Source organism: Salvelinus fontinalis, chromosome 22, assembly GCF_029448725.1.
Source record: "Salvelinus fontinalis isolate EN_2023a chromosome 22, ASM2944872v1, whole genome shotgun sequence".
In the NCBI taxonomy this organism is placed as follows: Eukaryota; Metazoa; Chordata; class Actinopteri; order Salmoniformes; family Salmonidae; genus Salvelinus; species Salvelinus fontinalis.
The window spans coordinates 33,341,194-33,359,521 of record NC_074686.1 but is presented as its reverse complement, the minus strand read 5'-3'; the positions used below and the strand labels follow the sequence as shown (position 1 = coordinate 33,359,521).

General features: G+C 47.4%; 1 protein-coding gene across 2 annotated transcripts in view; it reads right to left on the bottom strand.

Annotated features, from left to right (window-relative positions):
- LOC129820226 (focal adhesion kinase 1-like) overlaps positions 1-18,328 on the bottom strand; it is a 226,891-nt gene that overhangs the window by 144,317 nt on the left and 64,246 nt on the right. For both annotated transcript variants that reach the window (XM_055877249.1, XM_055877247.1), the window contains exon 2: positions 6,956-6,982. Coding sequence is in view for 1 of the 2 variants with exons in the window: in XM_055877247.1 (XP_055733222.1) it covers positions 6,956-6,982 (27 nt within the window). In the remaining variant the exon portion in view is untranslated. The remainder of the gene's footprint in view (positions 1-6,955; positions 6,983-18,328) is intronic.

Here is an 18,328-nt window from a genome sequence, read left to right as displayed (position 1 = left end):
TCATGTTTTAGTGTCACTAACTAACACACTGAGTCTGAATCCAGGACAGATCATCATGTTTTAGTGTCACTAACTAACACACTGAGTCTGAATCCAGGACAGATCATCATGTTTTAGTGACACTAACTAACACACTGAGTCTGAATCCAGGACAGATCATCATGTTTTAGTGTCCCTAACTAACACACTGAGTCTGAATCCAGGACAGATCATCATGTTTTAGTGTCACTAACTAACACACTGAGTCTGAATCCAGGACAGGTCATCATGTTTTAGTGACACTAACACACTGAGTCTGAATCCAGGACAGATCATCATGTTTTAGTGTCACTAACTAACACACTGAGTCTGAATCCAGGACAGATCATCATGTTTTAGTGACACTAACTAACACACTGAGTCTGAATCCAGGACAGATCATCATGTTTTAGTGTCACTAACTAACACACTGAGTCTGAATCCAGGACAGGTCATCATGTTTTAGTGTCACTAACTAACACACTGAGTCTGAATCCAGGACAGGTCATCATGTTTTAGTGACACTAACACACTGAGTCTGAATCCAGGACAGGTCATCATGTTTTAGTGTCACTAACTAACACACTGAGTCTGAATCCAGGACAGATCATCATGTTTTAGTGTCACTAACTAACACACTGAGTCTGAATCCAGGACAGGTCATCATGTTTTAGTGACACTAACACACTGAGTCTGAATCCAGGACAGATCATCATGTTTTAGTGTCACTAACACACTGAGTCTGAATCCAGGACAGATCATCATGTTTTAGTGACACTAACTAACACACTGAGTCTGAATCCAGGACAGATCAACATGTTTTAGTGTCACTAACACACTGAGTCTGAATCCAGGACAGATCATCATGTTTTAGTGTCACTAACTAACACACTGAGTCTGAATCCAGGACAGGTCATCATGTTTTAGTGTCACTAACACACTGAGTCTGAATCCAGGACAGATCATCCATCCAACAGCTGTCAGTACAGCCTGTACATCTTACCCTCCTGTCGCAGTTCAGGTTTTCCCCATTATCCTTTTCACCATTATTGCCATTATCTCTGCAGTCACATAGTCAGCAGTCACCTTAATGGACTGTGTGTGTGTGGGCTGTGTGGGCTGTCTGTGTGTGTGGGCTGTGGGCTGTGTGGGCTGTGTGTGTGTCTGTGTGTGTGTGGGCTGTGTGGGCTGTGTTTGTGTGGGCTGTGTGGGCTGTGTGGGCTGTGTGTGCTGCGGGCTGTGTGTGTGTGGGCTGTGTGTGCTGCGGGCTGTGTGTGCTGTGTGTGTGGGGGCTGTGTGTGCTGTGTGTGTGTGGGCTGTGTGGGCTGTGTGTGTGTGTGTGGGCTGTGTGTGCTGCGGGCTGTGTGTGTGGGGGCTGTGTGGGCTGTGTGGGCTGTGTGTGCTGTGGGCTGTGTGTGTGTGGGCTGTGTGTGCTGTGGGCTGTGTGTGCTGTGGGCTGTGTGTGCTGTGGGCTGTGTGTGTGGGGGCTGTGTGGGCTGTGTGGGCTGTGTGTGCTGTGTGTGCTGTGGGCTGTGTGTGCTGTGGGCTGTGGGCTGTGTGTGTGGGGGCTGTGTGTGTGTGGGCTGTGTGTGCTGTGGGCTGTGTGTGTGGGGGCTGTGTGGGCTGTGTGGGCTGTGTGTGCTGTGGGCTGTGGGGGGTGTGTGTGCTGTGGGCTGTGTGTGTGGGGGCTGTGTGGGGGCTGTGTGGGGGCTGTGTGGGGGCTGTGTGGGGGCTGTGGGGGCTGTGTGTGTGGGCTGTGTGTGTGGGGGCTGTGTGGGCTGTGTGGGCTGTGTTTCATAAGCTCAAAAGGGCCAGACACAGTTCAAGGTCAGGAGGTTGGATGTGTACTTCTCCCCACTCCGTCCCTCATGGTGCTTTCATCATCAGCACAGTTAGAAAACACCCTCTACCTGGACCAGGCTACGCTGTCACGTGGTTACACATAGTCATGGAGGTTGAGCCTGGCGTACTTTATTCTTTACAAGCTACAGTAGTTTAGGATTGAGTGGTATCCTCATTTTCATACCGTTCATGTACCATACCGGGGGATACGGTACTACCGGCAGTGCACATAAGGCCGCTATTTCTTTCCAAATGTGAAAAAATTTAATTAGTATTATTATTGACGCACAAAACAAATTTAGGCAGCTGGGATGTTGACTTTGCTGTAACCAAGAAGCTTGATCTTGCAGCCTAGTCACTTAGCTAGCAAGTTAGCAAACCACATGCATGGCTGGAGCCCTGGGGTGAAGATCATTGATTCAGCACATCTTAGATAGGTCATTTATAGTTATAAGCAGTGGCGTTGTACGACCCATGTAACCCAGCCCAGATGAAACATAGAAACAGGGATTATTCAGGATTTCCTTGCCTTTAAAATGTAACAAGTCATTCCCATAACAACACCATTAAATGGTTTGAACCTCTAATTAGGATTCCCTTGATTACCTTGGTGATGATTGCAATTTGTCTACCTTGTTAAAGAGGGCTTGAGCCATAAACATCAGTGCAGTGACCACCTCATTAACCACCATCAGACCTGGGATGAGGAGAGACGGAGGGTTATTTAGTCTAAACATCAGACCTGGGATGAGGAGAGACGGAGGGTTATTTAGTCTAACCATCAGGCCTGGGATGAGGAGAGACGGAGGGTTATTTAGTCTAAACATCAGGCCTGGGATCAGGAGAGACGGAGGGTTATTTAGTCTAACCATCAGGCCTGGGATGAGGAGAGACGGAGGATTATTTAGTCTAACCATCAGGCCTGGGATGAGGAGAGACGGAGGGTTGTTTAGTCTAAACATCAGGCCTGGGATGAGGAGAGACGGAGGGTTGTTTAGTCTAACCATCAGGCCTGGGATGAGGAGAGACGGAGGGTTATTTAGTCTAACCATCAGGCCTGGGATCAGGAGAGACGGAGGGTAATTTAGTCTAAACATCAGGCCTGGGATGAGGAGAGACGGAGGGTTATTTAGTCTAACCATCAGGCCTGGGATGAGGAGAGACGGAGGGTTATTTAGTCTAAACATCAGGCCTGGGATGTGGAGAGACGGAGGGTAATTTAGTCTAAACATCAGACCTGGGATGAGGAGAGACGGAGGGTTATTTAGTCTAACCATCAGACCTGGGATGAGGAGAGAGAGGGTTATTTAGTCTAACCATCAGGCCTGGGATGAGGAGAGACGGAGGGTTATTTAGTCTAACCATCAGACCTGGGATGAGGAGAGAGAGGGTTATTTAGTCTAACCATCAGGCCTGGGATGAGGAGAGACGGAGGGTTATTTAGTCTAACCATCAGGCCTGGGATGAGGAGAGACGGAGGGTTATTTAGTCTAACCATCAGGCCTGGGATGAGGAGAGACGGAGGGTTATTTAGTCTAAACATCAGGCCTGGGATGAGGAGAGACGGAGGGTTATTTAGTCTAAACATCAGACCTGGGATGAGGAGAGACGGAGGGTTATTTAGTCTAAACATCAGACCTGGGATGAGGAGAGACGGAGGGTTATTTAGTCTAACCATCAGGCCTGGGATGAGGAGAGACGGAGGGTAATTTAGTCTAACCATCAGGCCTGGGATGTGGAGAGACGGAGGGTTATTTAGTCTAACCATCAGACCTGGGATGAGGAGATACGGAGGGTTATTTAGTCTAACCATCAGACCTGGGATGAGGAGAGACAGAGGGTTATTTAGTCTAAACATCAGACCTGGGATGAGGAGAGACGGAGGGTTATTTAGTCTAAACATCAGGCCTGGGATGAGGAGAGACGGAGGGTTATTTAGTCTAAACATCAGGCCTGGGATGAGGAGAGACAGAGGGTTATTTAGTCTAAACATCAGACCTGGGATGAGGAGAGACGGAGGGTTATTTAGTCTAAACATCAGGCCTGGGATGAGGAGAGACGGAGGGTTATTTAGTCTAAACATCAGGCCTGGGATGAGGAGAGACGGAGGGTTATTTAGTGTAAACATCAGGCCTGGGATGAGGAGAGACGGAGGGTTATTTAGTCTAAACATCAGGCCTGGGATGAGGAGAGACGGAGGGTTATTTAGTCTAAACATCAGACCTGGGATGAGGAGAGACGGAGGGTTATTTAGTCTAAACATCAGACCTGGGATGAGGAGAGACGGAGGGTTATTTAGTCTAAACATCAGGCCTGGGATGAGGAGAGACGGAGGGTTATTTAGTCTAAACATCAGACCTGGGATGAGGAGAGACGGAGGGTTATTTAGTCTAAACATCAGACCTGGGATGAGGAGAGACGGAGGGTTATTTAGTCTAACCATCAGGCCTGGGATGAGGAGAGACGGAGGGTAATTTAGTCTAACCATCAGGCCTGGGATGTGGAGAGACGGAGGGTTATTTAGTCTAACCATCAGACCTGGGATGAGGAGAGACAGAGGGTTATTTAGTCTAAACATCAGACCTGGGATGAGGAGAGACGGAGGGTTATTTAGTCTAAACATCAGGCCTGGGATGAGGAGAGACGGAGGGTTATTTAGTCTAAACATCAGGCCTGGGATGAGGAGAGACGGAGGGTTATTTAGTGTAAACATCAGGCCTGGGATGAGGAGAGACGGAGGGTTATTTAGTCTAAACATCAGGCCTGGGATGAGGAGAGACGGAGGGTTATTTAGTCTAAACATCAGACCTGGGATGAGGAGAGACGGAGGGTTATTTAGTCTAAACATCAGACCTGGGATGAGGAGAGACGGAGGGTTATTTAGTCTAACCATCAGGCCTGGGATAGGAGAGACGGAGGGTACAGAGAATGCATTCCAAATGGCACCTTTTTCCTAAACAGTGCACTACTTTTGACCCTAGGGTAGAGGGTCCATGGGTCCAGGTGGACCTGATAAACAGCGACCCTGATCAGGTTCGGGTCTGAAATTCTAACATGTCCCTTGGGTCCGGTGGGGTCATGTTTCGGGTCGATTTAACTACAGCTGATAGACCTGACTGGACCCGAATAGACCCAACCATGGTTCTGCACATCCTTTAGCATATTCATTTATTTATTTTCTCTCTCTCTATTTCTTATCATGGAGTTGGCCTACTTCGTCACTCTCCATTATTACTGCAAGTGGTTAAGGAGGGCAGGGGACACAAAATGGACGTGTGTGTGTGTTTGTGTGTGTGTGTGTGTGTGTGTGTGTGTGTGTGTGTGTGTGTGTGTGTGACTAGGTGTGTAGAGGCAGCAGAGAATTGTCCTTGAGGAGGTATTAAGTGTAGAATGAGGTGATAAAATATCCAGCTACATAAATTTACATTAAATGTTAGACCGATATAAAATAATGTCAGGTTTATGGTCGTGGCTGAGGATAAGGTCTCCGGGTAAGCATACAAATCAAGTTGAAGCCATAAAATAATCAAATCACCATTCACCTCAATGGCTTTAAACACTATTATATCTGGCCAGTGGGTATACAGTTCATCCAAGGCCTCTCCCTCACAGCCTGAGCTTAAAGGGAATAGTTCCCTCAAAACTATATTTTACTATTTGGTTCATTAGTCCACTGTTAATACACAGTAATCCTCCCAAAACATGCATGTCAGCAGTCAGGGTTTCAAGACAGAGCCGTTCTGAATGAACTACCCCTTGAAGAACAGTCCAGCATCGAGACAAAGTATCACCACTAGTTTGAGTAGAATGTCCTTACAGTGAGGACACACACTGAAAACAATGGAAAATATACTTTGATGCCGCACTCTCTCTCTCTCTACAATCTACTGTACAAATCAAAGGGACTGAGATGATTCAGAGACTGCAGTGAGCTGCAGAGAAAACACACAGCTAACAAAAGTTCAGTATGAGGCAACATGGAGAGAGTAGCATTTTGAATAGTGTTTGTGCATCCTAGATGGTAGATAGTGCAGCGATAGCTCTTCAGCGACTAGAGGTTCATTAACTCCCTGAAATAGGCCTGTCTTGTCTAATGAATGACTCAAATATACACACACACACTGAAATGTCATTTGGGTTTAGTCATTCCGCTGCTGTAAAGTCGTGTTCCCAGTGACCATCATCCAACAGACACAAGCACACACACCTTCAGTCTAATAACCCTTTCCTATATCATCTAAAGAAATATGATTTTTACACTGTGAACACAGACACCCTCGGTGGAGGGGATTCATATTATTATAGTTGGAGTGCACTTTGAGGATGAAAGAGAAGCCTACATCCTCTTGGGAGAGAAGCCTACATCCTCTTGGGAGAGAAGCCTACATCCTCTTGGGAGAGAAGCCTACATCCTCTTGGGAGAGAAGCCTACATCCTCTTGGGAGAGAAGCCTACATCCTCTTGGGTGAGAAGCCTACATCCTCTTGGGAGAGAAGCCTACATCCTCTTGGGAGCGAAGCCTACATCCTCTTGGGAGCGAAGCCTACATCCTCTTGGGAGAGAAGCCTACATCCTCTTGGGAGTAGGTGGTTGTGTCCTTCATCTGAGTTGATGTTGGTAAATGACATTCAGGTGACTGATTTATCTAGGAGCCTTCTATTCTGTATTATCCTTGAGCCTTCAAGGATAATCTGACAGAAGCGAATAAGAGAACTTCCCAGCATGTAAGATCTCTTGTAGTTCACAGCATATAAGATCTCCTGTAGTTCACAGCATATAAGATCTCCTGTAGTTCACAGCATATAAGATCTCCTGTAGTTCACAGCATGTAAGACCTCTTGTAGTTCACAGCATATAAGATCTCCTGTAGTTCACAGCATATAAGATCTCCTGTAGTTCATAGAATATAAGATCTCTTGTAGTTCACAGCATATAAAATCTCCTGTAGTTCACAGCATATAAGATCTCTTGTAGTTCACAGCATATAAGATATATTGTAGTTCACAGCATATAAGATCTCGTGTAGTTCACAGCATATAAGATATCTTGTAGTTCACAGCATATAAGATCTCTTGTAGTTCTGAAGGACACTCACCTGTGTAGTAGGAAATTCTGGAAATATCTGCAAAAGAAAGAGACAAAAGGGAAGTGAGTTGGTTTGATCGATCACTGATCTGTCACTTCAGCACATTGGGCTCAGTGGAGACAAAGAAGCACTGGGTTTACTGGGTCAATGCTAATTCCAGAGGGCAGCCTGGCCCAGAGGCTCCAACCCAACCCATGGTCACAGAGTGCCCCCTAGCTGTCTGGGGGCTGAAGCCCTGTGGCTGTGTCCCAAATGGCAGCCTATTCCCAAGTAGGGCACTACCTTTGACCCATAGGGGCCAGGGCTGGCACTGAGGGGAAGCCCTATGATGACACCATAATCTGTGTCACAGTTCACAGTCAACCGGATGGCAGGGTCACATCCAGAAGGCCTTTTAAGTCCCCTGGGGTTAGGTTTCTGAGTGCTAAGTGGTACTTGGGCCACAAACAGACAGGATGGACGGACAGACAGACGGATGTGGTTTTAGTCTCTCGGGTTTGGCCACAAACAGACAGGATGGATGGACAAACAGACAGGATGGACGGACAAACAGACAGGATGGACGGACAAACAGACAGGATGGACGGACAAACAGACAGGATGGACAGACAAACAGACAGGATGGACGGACAAACAGACAGGATGGACGGACAGACAGACGGATGTGGTTTTAGTCCCTCAAGTTTGTGTACTCCGAGCATGCGCTGACCAACTGGCAAGTGTCTTCACTGATATAGTCAACCTCTCGCTGTCGGAGTCTGTAATACCAACATGTTTCAAGCAGACCACCATAGTCTCTGTGCCCAAGAACACTAAAGTAACCTGCCTAAATGACGATCAGTAGCACTCACATCTGTAGCCATGAAATGCTTTGAAAGGCTGGTCATGGCTCACATCAACACCATTATCGCAGAAACCCTATACACACTCCAATTTGCATACCACACCAACAGAGCCACAGATGATGCAATCTCTATTGCACTCCACACTGTCCTGTCCCACCTGGACAAAAGGAACACCTATGTGAGAATGCTACTCATTGCTTCCAGCTCAGCGTTCAACACCATAGTGCCCTCAAAACTCATCAATAAGCTAAGGACCCTGGGACTAAACACCTCCCTCTGCAACTGGATACTGGACTTCCTGATGGGCCACCCCCAGGTGGTAAAGGTAGGCAGCAGCACATCTGCCATGCTGATCCTCAACACAGGGGCCCCTCAGGGGTGCGTGCTCAGTCCCCTCCTGTACTCCCTGTTCACTCATGACTGCATGGCCAGGCACGACTCCAACACCTTCATTAAGTTTGCCGATGACACAACAGTGGTAGGCCTGATCACCAACAACGATGAGACAGCCTATAGGGAGGAGGTCAGAGACCTGACCCTGTGGTGCCAGGACAACAACCTCTCCCTCAACGTGATCAAGACAAAGGAGATGATTGTGGACAACAGGAAAAGGAGGACCGAGCATGTCCCCATTCTCATCGACGGGGCTGTAGTGGAACAGGTTGAGAGCTTCAAGTTCCTTGGCGTCCACATCACCAACAACTAACATGGTCCAAGCACACCAAGACAATCGTGAAGAGGGCACAACAAAACCTATTCCCCCTCAGGAGACTGAAAAGAATTGGTATGGGTCCTCAGATCCTCAAAAGGTTTTACAGCTGCACCATCGAGAGCATCCTGACTGGTTGCATCACTGCCTGGTATGGCAACTGCTCGGCCTTCAACCGCAAGGCACTACAGAGGGTAGTGCGTACAGCCCAGTACATCACTGTGGCCAAGCTTCCTGCCATCCAGGACCTCTATACCAGGCGGTGTCAGAGTAAGGTCCTAAAAATTGTCAAAGACTCCAGCCGCCTTAGTCATAGACTGTTCTCTCTGCTACCACAAGGGAAGCGGTACCGGAGCGCCATGTCTAGGTCCAAGAGGCTTCTAAACAGCTTCGACCTCCAAGCCATAAGCTAATCAAATGGCTACCCAGACTATTTGCACCCCCCTCCACACTGCTGTTACTCTCTGTTATTATCTATGCATAGCCACTTTAATAACCCTACCTGCATGTACATAATTACCTCGACACCGGTGCCCCCGCACATTGACTCTGTACTGACAAATAACATTTGATTTGATTTTTGCCACAAACAGACAGGATGGACGGACATGGTTTTAATCTCTCAGGTTTGGCCATAGACAGACAGGATGGACGGATGAGGTTTTAATCTCTCAGGTTTGGCCATAGACAGACAGGATGGACGGATGAGGTTTTAATCTCTCAGGTTTGGAACTAGACAGACAGGATGGACGGATGAGGTTTTAATCTCTCAGGTTTGGAACTAGACAGACAGGATGGACGGATGAGGTTTTAATCTCTCAGGTTTGGAACTAGACAGACAGGATGGACGGATGAGGTTTTAATCTCTCAGGTTTGGAACTAGACAGACAGGATGGACGGATGAGGTTTTAATCTCTCAGGTTTGGAAATAGACAGACAGGATGGACGGATGAGGTTTTAATCTCTCAGGTTTGGAACTAGACAGACAGGATGGACGGATGAGGTTTTAATCTCTCAGGTTTGGCCATAGACAGACAGGATGGACGGATGAGGTTTTAATCTCTCAGGTTTGGAAATAGACAGACACGATGGACGGATGAGGTTTTAATCTCTCAGGTTTGGCCATAGACAGACAGGATGGACGGATGAGGTTTTAATCTCTCAGGTTTGGAACTAGACAGACAGGATGGACGGATTATGTTTTAATCTCTCAGGTTTGGAACTAGACAGACAGGATGGACGGATGAGGTTTTAATCTCTCAGGTTTGGAACTAGACAGACAGGAAGGACGGATGAGGTTTTAATCTCTCAGGTTTGGAAATAGACAGACAGGATGGACGGATATGGTTTTAATCTCTCAGGTTTGGAACTAGACAGACAGGATGGACGGATGAGGTTTTAATCTCTCAGGTTTGGCCATAGACAGACAGGATGGACGGATGAGGTTTTAATCTCTCAGGTTTGGAACTAGACAGACAGGATGGACGGATGAGGTTTTAATCTCTCAGGTTTGGAACTAGACAGACAGGAAGGACGGATGAGGTTTTAATCTCTCAGGTTTGGAACTAGACAGACAGGATGGACGGATATGGTTTTAATCTCTCAGGTTTCAGAACAAGGTTAATCAATTGTCAAGAGTACAGCCAGAATACAATGACAATAATGGGTCATAGGATAGGCATGCACTTCCTGTGTGTGTGTGTGTGTGTGTGTGTGTGTGTGTGTGTGTGTGTGTGTGTGTGTGTGTGTGTGTGTGTGTGTGTGTGTGTGTGTGTGTGTGTGTGTGTGTGTGTGTGTGTGTGTGTGTGTGTGTGTGTGTGTGTGTGTGTGTGTCGGTGTCATGCATGCAGAGCATCATCTAGCCTTACAGTACATATCAGTACTTCTATCATAGCTAACCTACTAGGATTGAGCCAATATATGATTAAATCTAATATCGTGCAAGATGATGTATTGTGGTGTGGAAGACTATACTATTTGAACTTTACAAATTAAAACTGTGCAGTTAGGCAGTATTCATGTGCAGGCTGTATTCATGTGCAGGCTGTATTCATGTGCAGGCTGTATTCATGTGCAGGCTGTATTCATGTGCAGGCCGTATTCATGTGCAGGCCGTATTCATGTACAGGCTGTATTCATGTGCAGGCTGTATTCATGTGCAGGCAGTATTCATGTACAGGCCGAATTCATGTACAGGCCGTATTCATGTGCAGGCCGTATTAATGTACAGGCTGTATTCATGTACAGGCTGTATTCATGTACAGGCCGTATTCATGTACAGGCTGTATTCATGTGCAGGCAGTATTAATACGTTGAAAATTAAGTCTAAATGAATGAAGTAAGCCTTGTTTTTTCGCCATACTTAGATTATTTAAATAGAATGTGACTTTAATACTGTAAATAAGCAAAACAAAGCGCAGTCTGGAATTATCTAGATTTTGAACGCATTAAAACGACTATATTGGCTATCGCGATATTTGAAGTAGTATATCGTAGAAGAGATCTTCCCAAATATCGCACAACCCTAACCTACTAGCTGACAAGGTAAAACTCTGTCATTCTGCCCCTCCACACCTCTCTGATTCAGAGTGGTTGGGTTAAATGTGGAAGACACATTTCAGTTGAATACATTCAGTTGTACAACTGACTAGGTTTCCCCCTTTCCCTTTCCTTTCCTCTACTACAATTGCACATGTTTACATCAAAACTATCCATTTCCCTATTAGATACACAAATCATATGGAATATCAACACAGTCAACGAAGTTGAAATAAATTGAACCTGACAGGCACAAACTGCAGGTGGAGATGCAGGCTAAGGCAATCAAACTGAAGTGGGGAAATGTGTCTACAAGAATCAATATTGAGTTGAAATCAGCTCTGCCTGTAATTAGGTCAAACTCATTTTAGCGCCTCGACTAGAGCATAATCATAATTTGTACTGTGTGTCGATTCCAAAGTGACTATAGCCAAACACATAAAAAACAGCAAAGCTATTGCATTTGAGCAGCACAGGAACACAAGCATCCATGACACCACAACTGCTGTGAAGGACAAGAACATACGCTGCACAGAGAGAGTTGAGTCTCAGCCTTCAGAACACATGTTGCCGAGAGAGAGTTGAGTCTCAGCCTTCAGAACACACGTTGTACAGAGAGAGTTGAGTCTCAGCCTTCAGAACACACATTGCACAGAGAGAGTTGAGTCTCAGCCTTCAGAACACGCATTGCACAGAGAGAGTTGAGTCTCAGCCTTCAGAACACACGTTGTACAGAGAGAGTTGAGTCTCAGCCTTCAGAACACACGTTGCCCAGAGAGAGTTGAGTCTCAGCCTTCAGAACACACGTTGTACAGAGAGAGTTGAGTCTCAGCCTTCAGAACACACGTTGCCCAGAGAGAGTTGAGTCTCAGCCTTCAGAACACACGTTGTACACAGAGAGAGTTGAGTCTCAGCCTTCAGAACACGTTGCCCAGAGAGAGTTGAGTCTCGGCCTTCAGAACACATGTTGTACAGAGAGAATTGAGTCTCAGCCTTCAGAACACACGTTGCACAGAGAGAGTTGAGTCTCAGCCTTCAGAACACACGTGGTACAGAGAGAGTTGAGTCTCAGCCTTCAGAACACACGTGGTACAAAGAGAGTTGAGTCTCAGCCTTCAGAACACACGTTGTACACAGAGAGAGTTGAGTCTCAGCCTTCAGAACACACGTTGTACACAGAGAGAGTTGAGTCTCAGCCTTCAGAACACACGTTGTACACAGAGAGAGTTGAGTCTCAGCCTTCAGAACACACGTTGTACACAGAGAGAGTTGAGTCTCAGCCTTCAGAACACACGTTGCAGAGAGAGTTGAGTCTCAGCCTTCAGAACACACGTTGCACAGAGAGAGTTGAGTCTCAGCCTTCAGAACACACGTTTCCCAGAGAGAGTTGAGTCTCAGCCTTCAGAACACACGTTGCAGAGAGAGAGTTGAGTCTCAGCCTTCAGAACACACGTTGCCCAGAGAGAGTTGAGTCTCAGCCTTCAGAACACACGTTGTACACAGAGAGTTGAGTCTCAGCCTTCAGAACACACGTTGTACACAGAGAGTTGAGTCTCAGCCTTCAGAACACACGTTGCCCAGAGAGTTGAGTCTCAGCCTTCAGAACACACGTTGCCCAGAGAGAGTTGAGTCTCAGCCTTCAGAACACATGTTGCACAGAGAGTTGAGTCTCAGCCTTCAGAACACATGTTGCACAGAGAGTTGAGTCTCAGCCTTCAGAACACATGTTGCACAGAGAGTTGAGTCTCAGCTGAATAGTGTGGTCTCAGTACTGATACGTCAGTGGTAGAACAACATGTGAATTAATAGGAGAGGAGAAGTGGCAGAGAGAGAGAGAGAATCAGTGGCCTCTTCAACACCTCTCATTTTACCCTGTATCTTTTGGGGGGGGGGGGGGGGGGGGGGGCAGACTGTCTTGAAAGCAGGCATCTCTTTCACATCACAGTGGCCTTGTCCCAAATGGCATCTTATTGCCTAGTATATGGTGCACTACTTTTTACCAAAGCCTTATGGGCCTTGATCTAAAGTAGTGCACTTTGTAGGGAATAGGGTGCTTATGTCTTTGATAAAAAGTAGCGCACTTTGTAGGGAATAGGGTGACATTTGATGAGAGCAGAGTCCAAAGAACGTAGATGGACACCACCAGCCATACAACTCAACAATATGGCAATCAAGACGCTACAGAACAATTATCAACAATGACAAGCATCCCATATTCCTTCTGCAGTTGGTTTCATTTCAAGATGGGTCCCATGATCCATCATTTGAACATTATTACATTGACTTGAGATGTGTAGGAGGTGTAGGTCTCTCAGCCTATAACCAGATCAACTGGGGATATATATTACTTGTAAGGGTGTTGGTCTATAGGTCGTTTTGATTAGATTTCTGAGGAGCTTGAGGCCCAGAATTAACCATGTGCCCTCTCTAAAGAGTCTGAACGTATTAAGTTATGAGTGTAGGGTTGGTAAAGAAAATCTAAGTCCCTTAATAATCCATATATCCAAGCGCCAGTAGATTAAATCACCATGTGAAAGGCAGGGTGAGACGTCTGGATTGACTGTCCATCCAGGGTTTAATGGATTAGACTGGCTAACTGGCTGTCTCTGTGCGTCTGTCGATTCGCCCAGTGTCTTTAATAGACTAGCATCACAAAGGTGCACATGGTCCTTTCCCTGACGCTGGATCACCAACTAGATAGGCCAGCAGTAGAGGCTAGTAATGCTAGGAGACAGGCTAGCTTAAATAGGACTAACCACACCTCACTGTGCTAACACTAGCAGTAGAGGCTAGTGATGCTCGGAGACAGGCTAGCTTTAATAGGACTAATCACACCTCACTGTGCTAACACTAGCAGTAGAGGCTAGTGATGCTTGGAGACAGGTTAGCTTTAATAGGACTAATCACACCTCACTGTGCTAACACTAGCAGTAGAGGCTAGTAATGCTAGGAGACAGGCTAGCTTTAATAGGAATAATCTCACCTCACTGTGATAACACTAGCAGTCGAGGCTAGTGAAGCTAGGAGACAGGTTAGCTTTAATAGGACTAATCACACCTCACTGTGCTAACACTAGCAGTAGAGGCTAGTGATGCTTGGAGACAGGCTAGCTTTAATAGGACTAACCACACCTCACTGTGCTAACACTAGCAGTAGAGGCTAGTGAAGCTAGGAGACGGGTTAGCTTTAATAGGACTAACCACACCTCACTGTGCTAACACTAGCAGTAGAGGCTAGTGAAGCTAGGAGACAGGTTAGCTTTAATATGACTAATCACACCTCACTGTGCTAACACTAGCAGTAGAGGCTAGTAATGCTAGGAGACAGGCTAGCTTTAATAGGAATAATCTCACCTCACTGTGCTAACACTAGCAGTCGAGGCTAGTGATGCTAGGAGACAGGCTAGCTTTAATAGGACTAATCACACCTCACTGTGCTAACACTAGCAGTAGAGGCTAGTAATGCTAGGAGACAGGCTAGCTTTAATAGGACTAACCACACCCCACTGTGCTAACACTAGCAGTAGAGGCTAGTGAAGCTAGGAGACGGGTTAGCTTTAATAGGACTAACCACACCTCACTGTGCTAACACTAGCAGTAGAGGCTAGTGATGCTTGGAGACAGGCTAGCTTTAATAGGACTAATCACACCCCACTGTGCTAACACTAGCAGTAGAGGCTAGTGAAGCTAGGAGACGGGTTAGCTTTAATAGGACTAACCACACCTCACTGTGCTAACACTAGCAGTAGAGGCTAGTGAAGCTAGGAGACAGGTTAGCTTTAATAGGACTAATCACACCTCACTGTGCTAACACTAACAGTAGAGGCTAGTAATGCTAGGAGACAGGCTAGCTTTAATAGGAATAATCTCACCTCACTGTGCTAACACTAGGAGTCGAGGCTAGTGATGCTAGGAGACAGGCTAGCTTTAATAGGACTAATCACACCTCACTCTGCTAACACTAGCAGTAGAGGCTAGTGATGCTCGGAGACAGGCTAGCTTTAATAGGACTAATCACACCTCACTGTGCTAACACTAGCAGTAGAGGCTAGTGATGCATGGAGACAGGCTAGCATTAATAGGACTAACCACACCTCACTGTGCTAACACTAGCAGTAGAGGCTAGTGATGCTTGGAGACAGGCTAGCTTTAATAGGACTAATCACACCTCACTGTGCTAACACTAGCAGTAGAGGCTAGTGAAGCTAGGAGACAGGTTAGCTTTAATAGGACTAATCACACCTCACTGTGCTAACACTAGCAGTAGAGGCTAGTGATGCTTGGAGACAGGCTAGCTTTAATAGGACTAACCACACCTCACTGTGCTAACACTAGCAGTAGAGGCTAGTGATGCTTGGAGACAGGCTAGCTTTAATAGGACTAACCACACCTCACTGTGCTAACACTAGCAGTAGAGGCTAGTGAAGCTAGGAGACAGGTTAGCTTTAATAGGACTAACCACACCTCACTGTGCTAACACTAGCAGTAGAGGCTAGTGAAGCTAGGAGACAGGTTAGCTTTAATAGGACTAATCACACCTCACTGTGCTAACACTAGCAGTAGAGGCTAGTAATGCTAGGAGACAGGCTAGCTTTACTAGGAATAATCTCACCTCACTGTGCTAACACTAGCAGTCGAGGCTAGTGATGCTAGGAGACAGGCTAGCTTTAATAGGACTAATCCCACCTCACTCTGCTAACACTAGCAGTAGAGGCTAGCGATGCTAGGAGACAGGCTAGCTTTAATAGGACTAATCACACCTCACTGTGCTATTTTATTTATTTTTAAATTGTATTTAACCAGGCGAGTCAGTTAAGAACAAATTCTTATTTACAATTACAATGACGGCCTATCCCTAACGACGCTGGGTCAATTGTGCGCAGCCCTATGTGTCTCCCAAACACGGCCGGTTGTGATACAGCATGGAATCGAACCAGGGTCTGCAGTGACGCATCTAGCACTGTGATGCTGTGCCTTAGATCGCTGCGCCACTCGGGAGCCCATGAGTGCTAATGCTAACACTCTCTCTGACCAGCCCTGACCCACCAGCCCTGACCCATGTCAGGTTGTCAGGTCTAGTTCTCGACACGGTGGTCAGTGTAAAGTATGGAGTGCATTATGGGGCCGTGGTGGAGGGCCCCGGTCTGGTCTGTCCCTGCCTGGTAACTTGACCCGGCCCCCACAAAGGGCCCCGTCTGTCTGGCAGGTGGCCAAAACACCTGCTCCTCAAGCTGTCCTCTGGAGACTCCACGCACGTACACACGTACGCACACAGACACAGACAGAGACACAGTGACACACACAGGGAAAGAGATATACGACCTGGGAGTGCCTAGTGCCTACATTTATCTTATTGCTGGGGAGAGAAAACAAGGCTTTCTCAAGCACGGCTCTCTCTCTGACTCCGGTGTATTTGAGCAAGCACGGCTCTCTCCTCCGCATTTTAAAGCTGCTGACAGCTCCGTGTTGACTGGGAGGCAAAAAGCAGTGTCTAAAAGACACAAGCAGACTGAGTGTGGGGGTAAATGTCTGCTAGGGCACACAAACACAGCAATCACTGCTGTCCAAGATGCCTGCGCTCAAGTTACCTTACTGCCTGACTGTCATATCCATTTTAAATGATTCAGAATCCATGATTGAATCGGCCTCAATGAGGCTTTCTTTACATATCAACCTCTGGACATTCAGAGAATGGATACAGCTTGGGCAGAATGGTAGATATTTTAGTATTATTTATTTAGATTATTACTATAGGCTATTGCTATATTATACCTTTTTATTATTACTATATTACATATATATTATATTACTATATGACATACTGTATATATATTATTACTATACTATTATATTGTGAGTGTAGCTCCTATGTGAAAGACAGGCTACGTAGTTACAGGGCTACAGAGCTACAGGGCTACAGGGTTACAGGGCTACAGGGTTACAGGGCTACAGGGTTACAGGGTTACAGGGCTGCAGGGCTACAGTGCTGCAGGGTTACAGGGCTACAGGGTTGCAGGGCTACAGTGCTGCAGGGCTACAGGATTGCAGGGCTACAGTGCTGCAGGGTTACAGTGCTGCAGGGCTACAGGGCTACAGGGTTGCAGGGCTACAGTGCTACAGGGCTACAGGGCTACAGGATTGCAGGGCTACAGTGCTGCGGGGTTACAGGGTTACAGGGCTACAGTGCTACAGGGCTACAGGGCTACAGTGCTGCAGGGCTACAGGGCTACAGGGTTACAGCGCTACAGGGTTACAGGGTTACAGGGTTACAGGGTTACAGTGCTGCAGGGCTACAGTGCTGCAGGGTTACAGTGCTGCAGGGTTACAGGGCTACAGGGTTACAGGGTTACAGGGTTACAGGGTTACAGGGCTACAGGGTTGCAGGGTTGCAGGGCTACAGTGCTGCAGGGCTACAGTGCTGCAGGGCTACAGTGCTGCAGGGCTACAGGGCTACAGGGCTGCAGGGTTACAGGGCTAAGGGGTTGCAGGGCTACAGGGCTACAGGGTTGCAGGGCTACAAGGCTATAGGGCTGCAGGGCTGCAGGGTTACAGGGTTGCAGGGCTACAGGGCTACAGGGCTACAGGGCTACAGGGCTACAGGGCTACAGGGCTACAGGGCTACAGGGTTGCAGGGCTACAGGGCTACAGGGCTACAGAGTTGCAGGGCTACAGGGCTACAGGGCTACAGGGTTGCAGGGTTGCAGGGTTACAGGGTTACAGGGTTGCAGGGTTGCAGGGCTACAGGGCTACAGGGTTGCAGGGCTACAGGGCTACAGGGCTACAGGGCTACAGGCTACAGGGTTGCAGGGCTGCAGGGCTACAGGGTTACAGGGTTGCAGGGCTACAGGGCTACAGGGCTACAGGGTTGCAGGGCTACAGGGTTGCAGGGCTACAGGGTTGCAGGGCTACAGGGCTACAGGGCTACAGGGTTGCAGGGCTACAGGGCTGTAGGGCTACAGGGCTACAGGGTTGCAGGGCTACAGGGCTACAGGATTGCAGGGCTACAGGGTTGCAGGGCTACAGGGTTGCAGGGCTACAGGGTTGCAGGGCTACAGGGCTACAGGGCTACAGGGCTACAGGGTTGCAGGGCTGCAGGGCTGCAGGGCTGCAGGGTTGGCCACCTGTGGTGGTGTGCTGGAGGGGTGGAGACTATGTGAAATGGCCGAGATGTCGTGTTCTGAAAGAAGAGTGCCATGTGGGGTTTGTCTTGGTGACAGAACCTGCCGTATATCACCAACAGGCAGTCTGACACACACTCCACAGATTGGGGCATCAATAAACCAGCAAACGT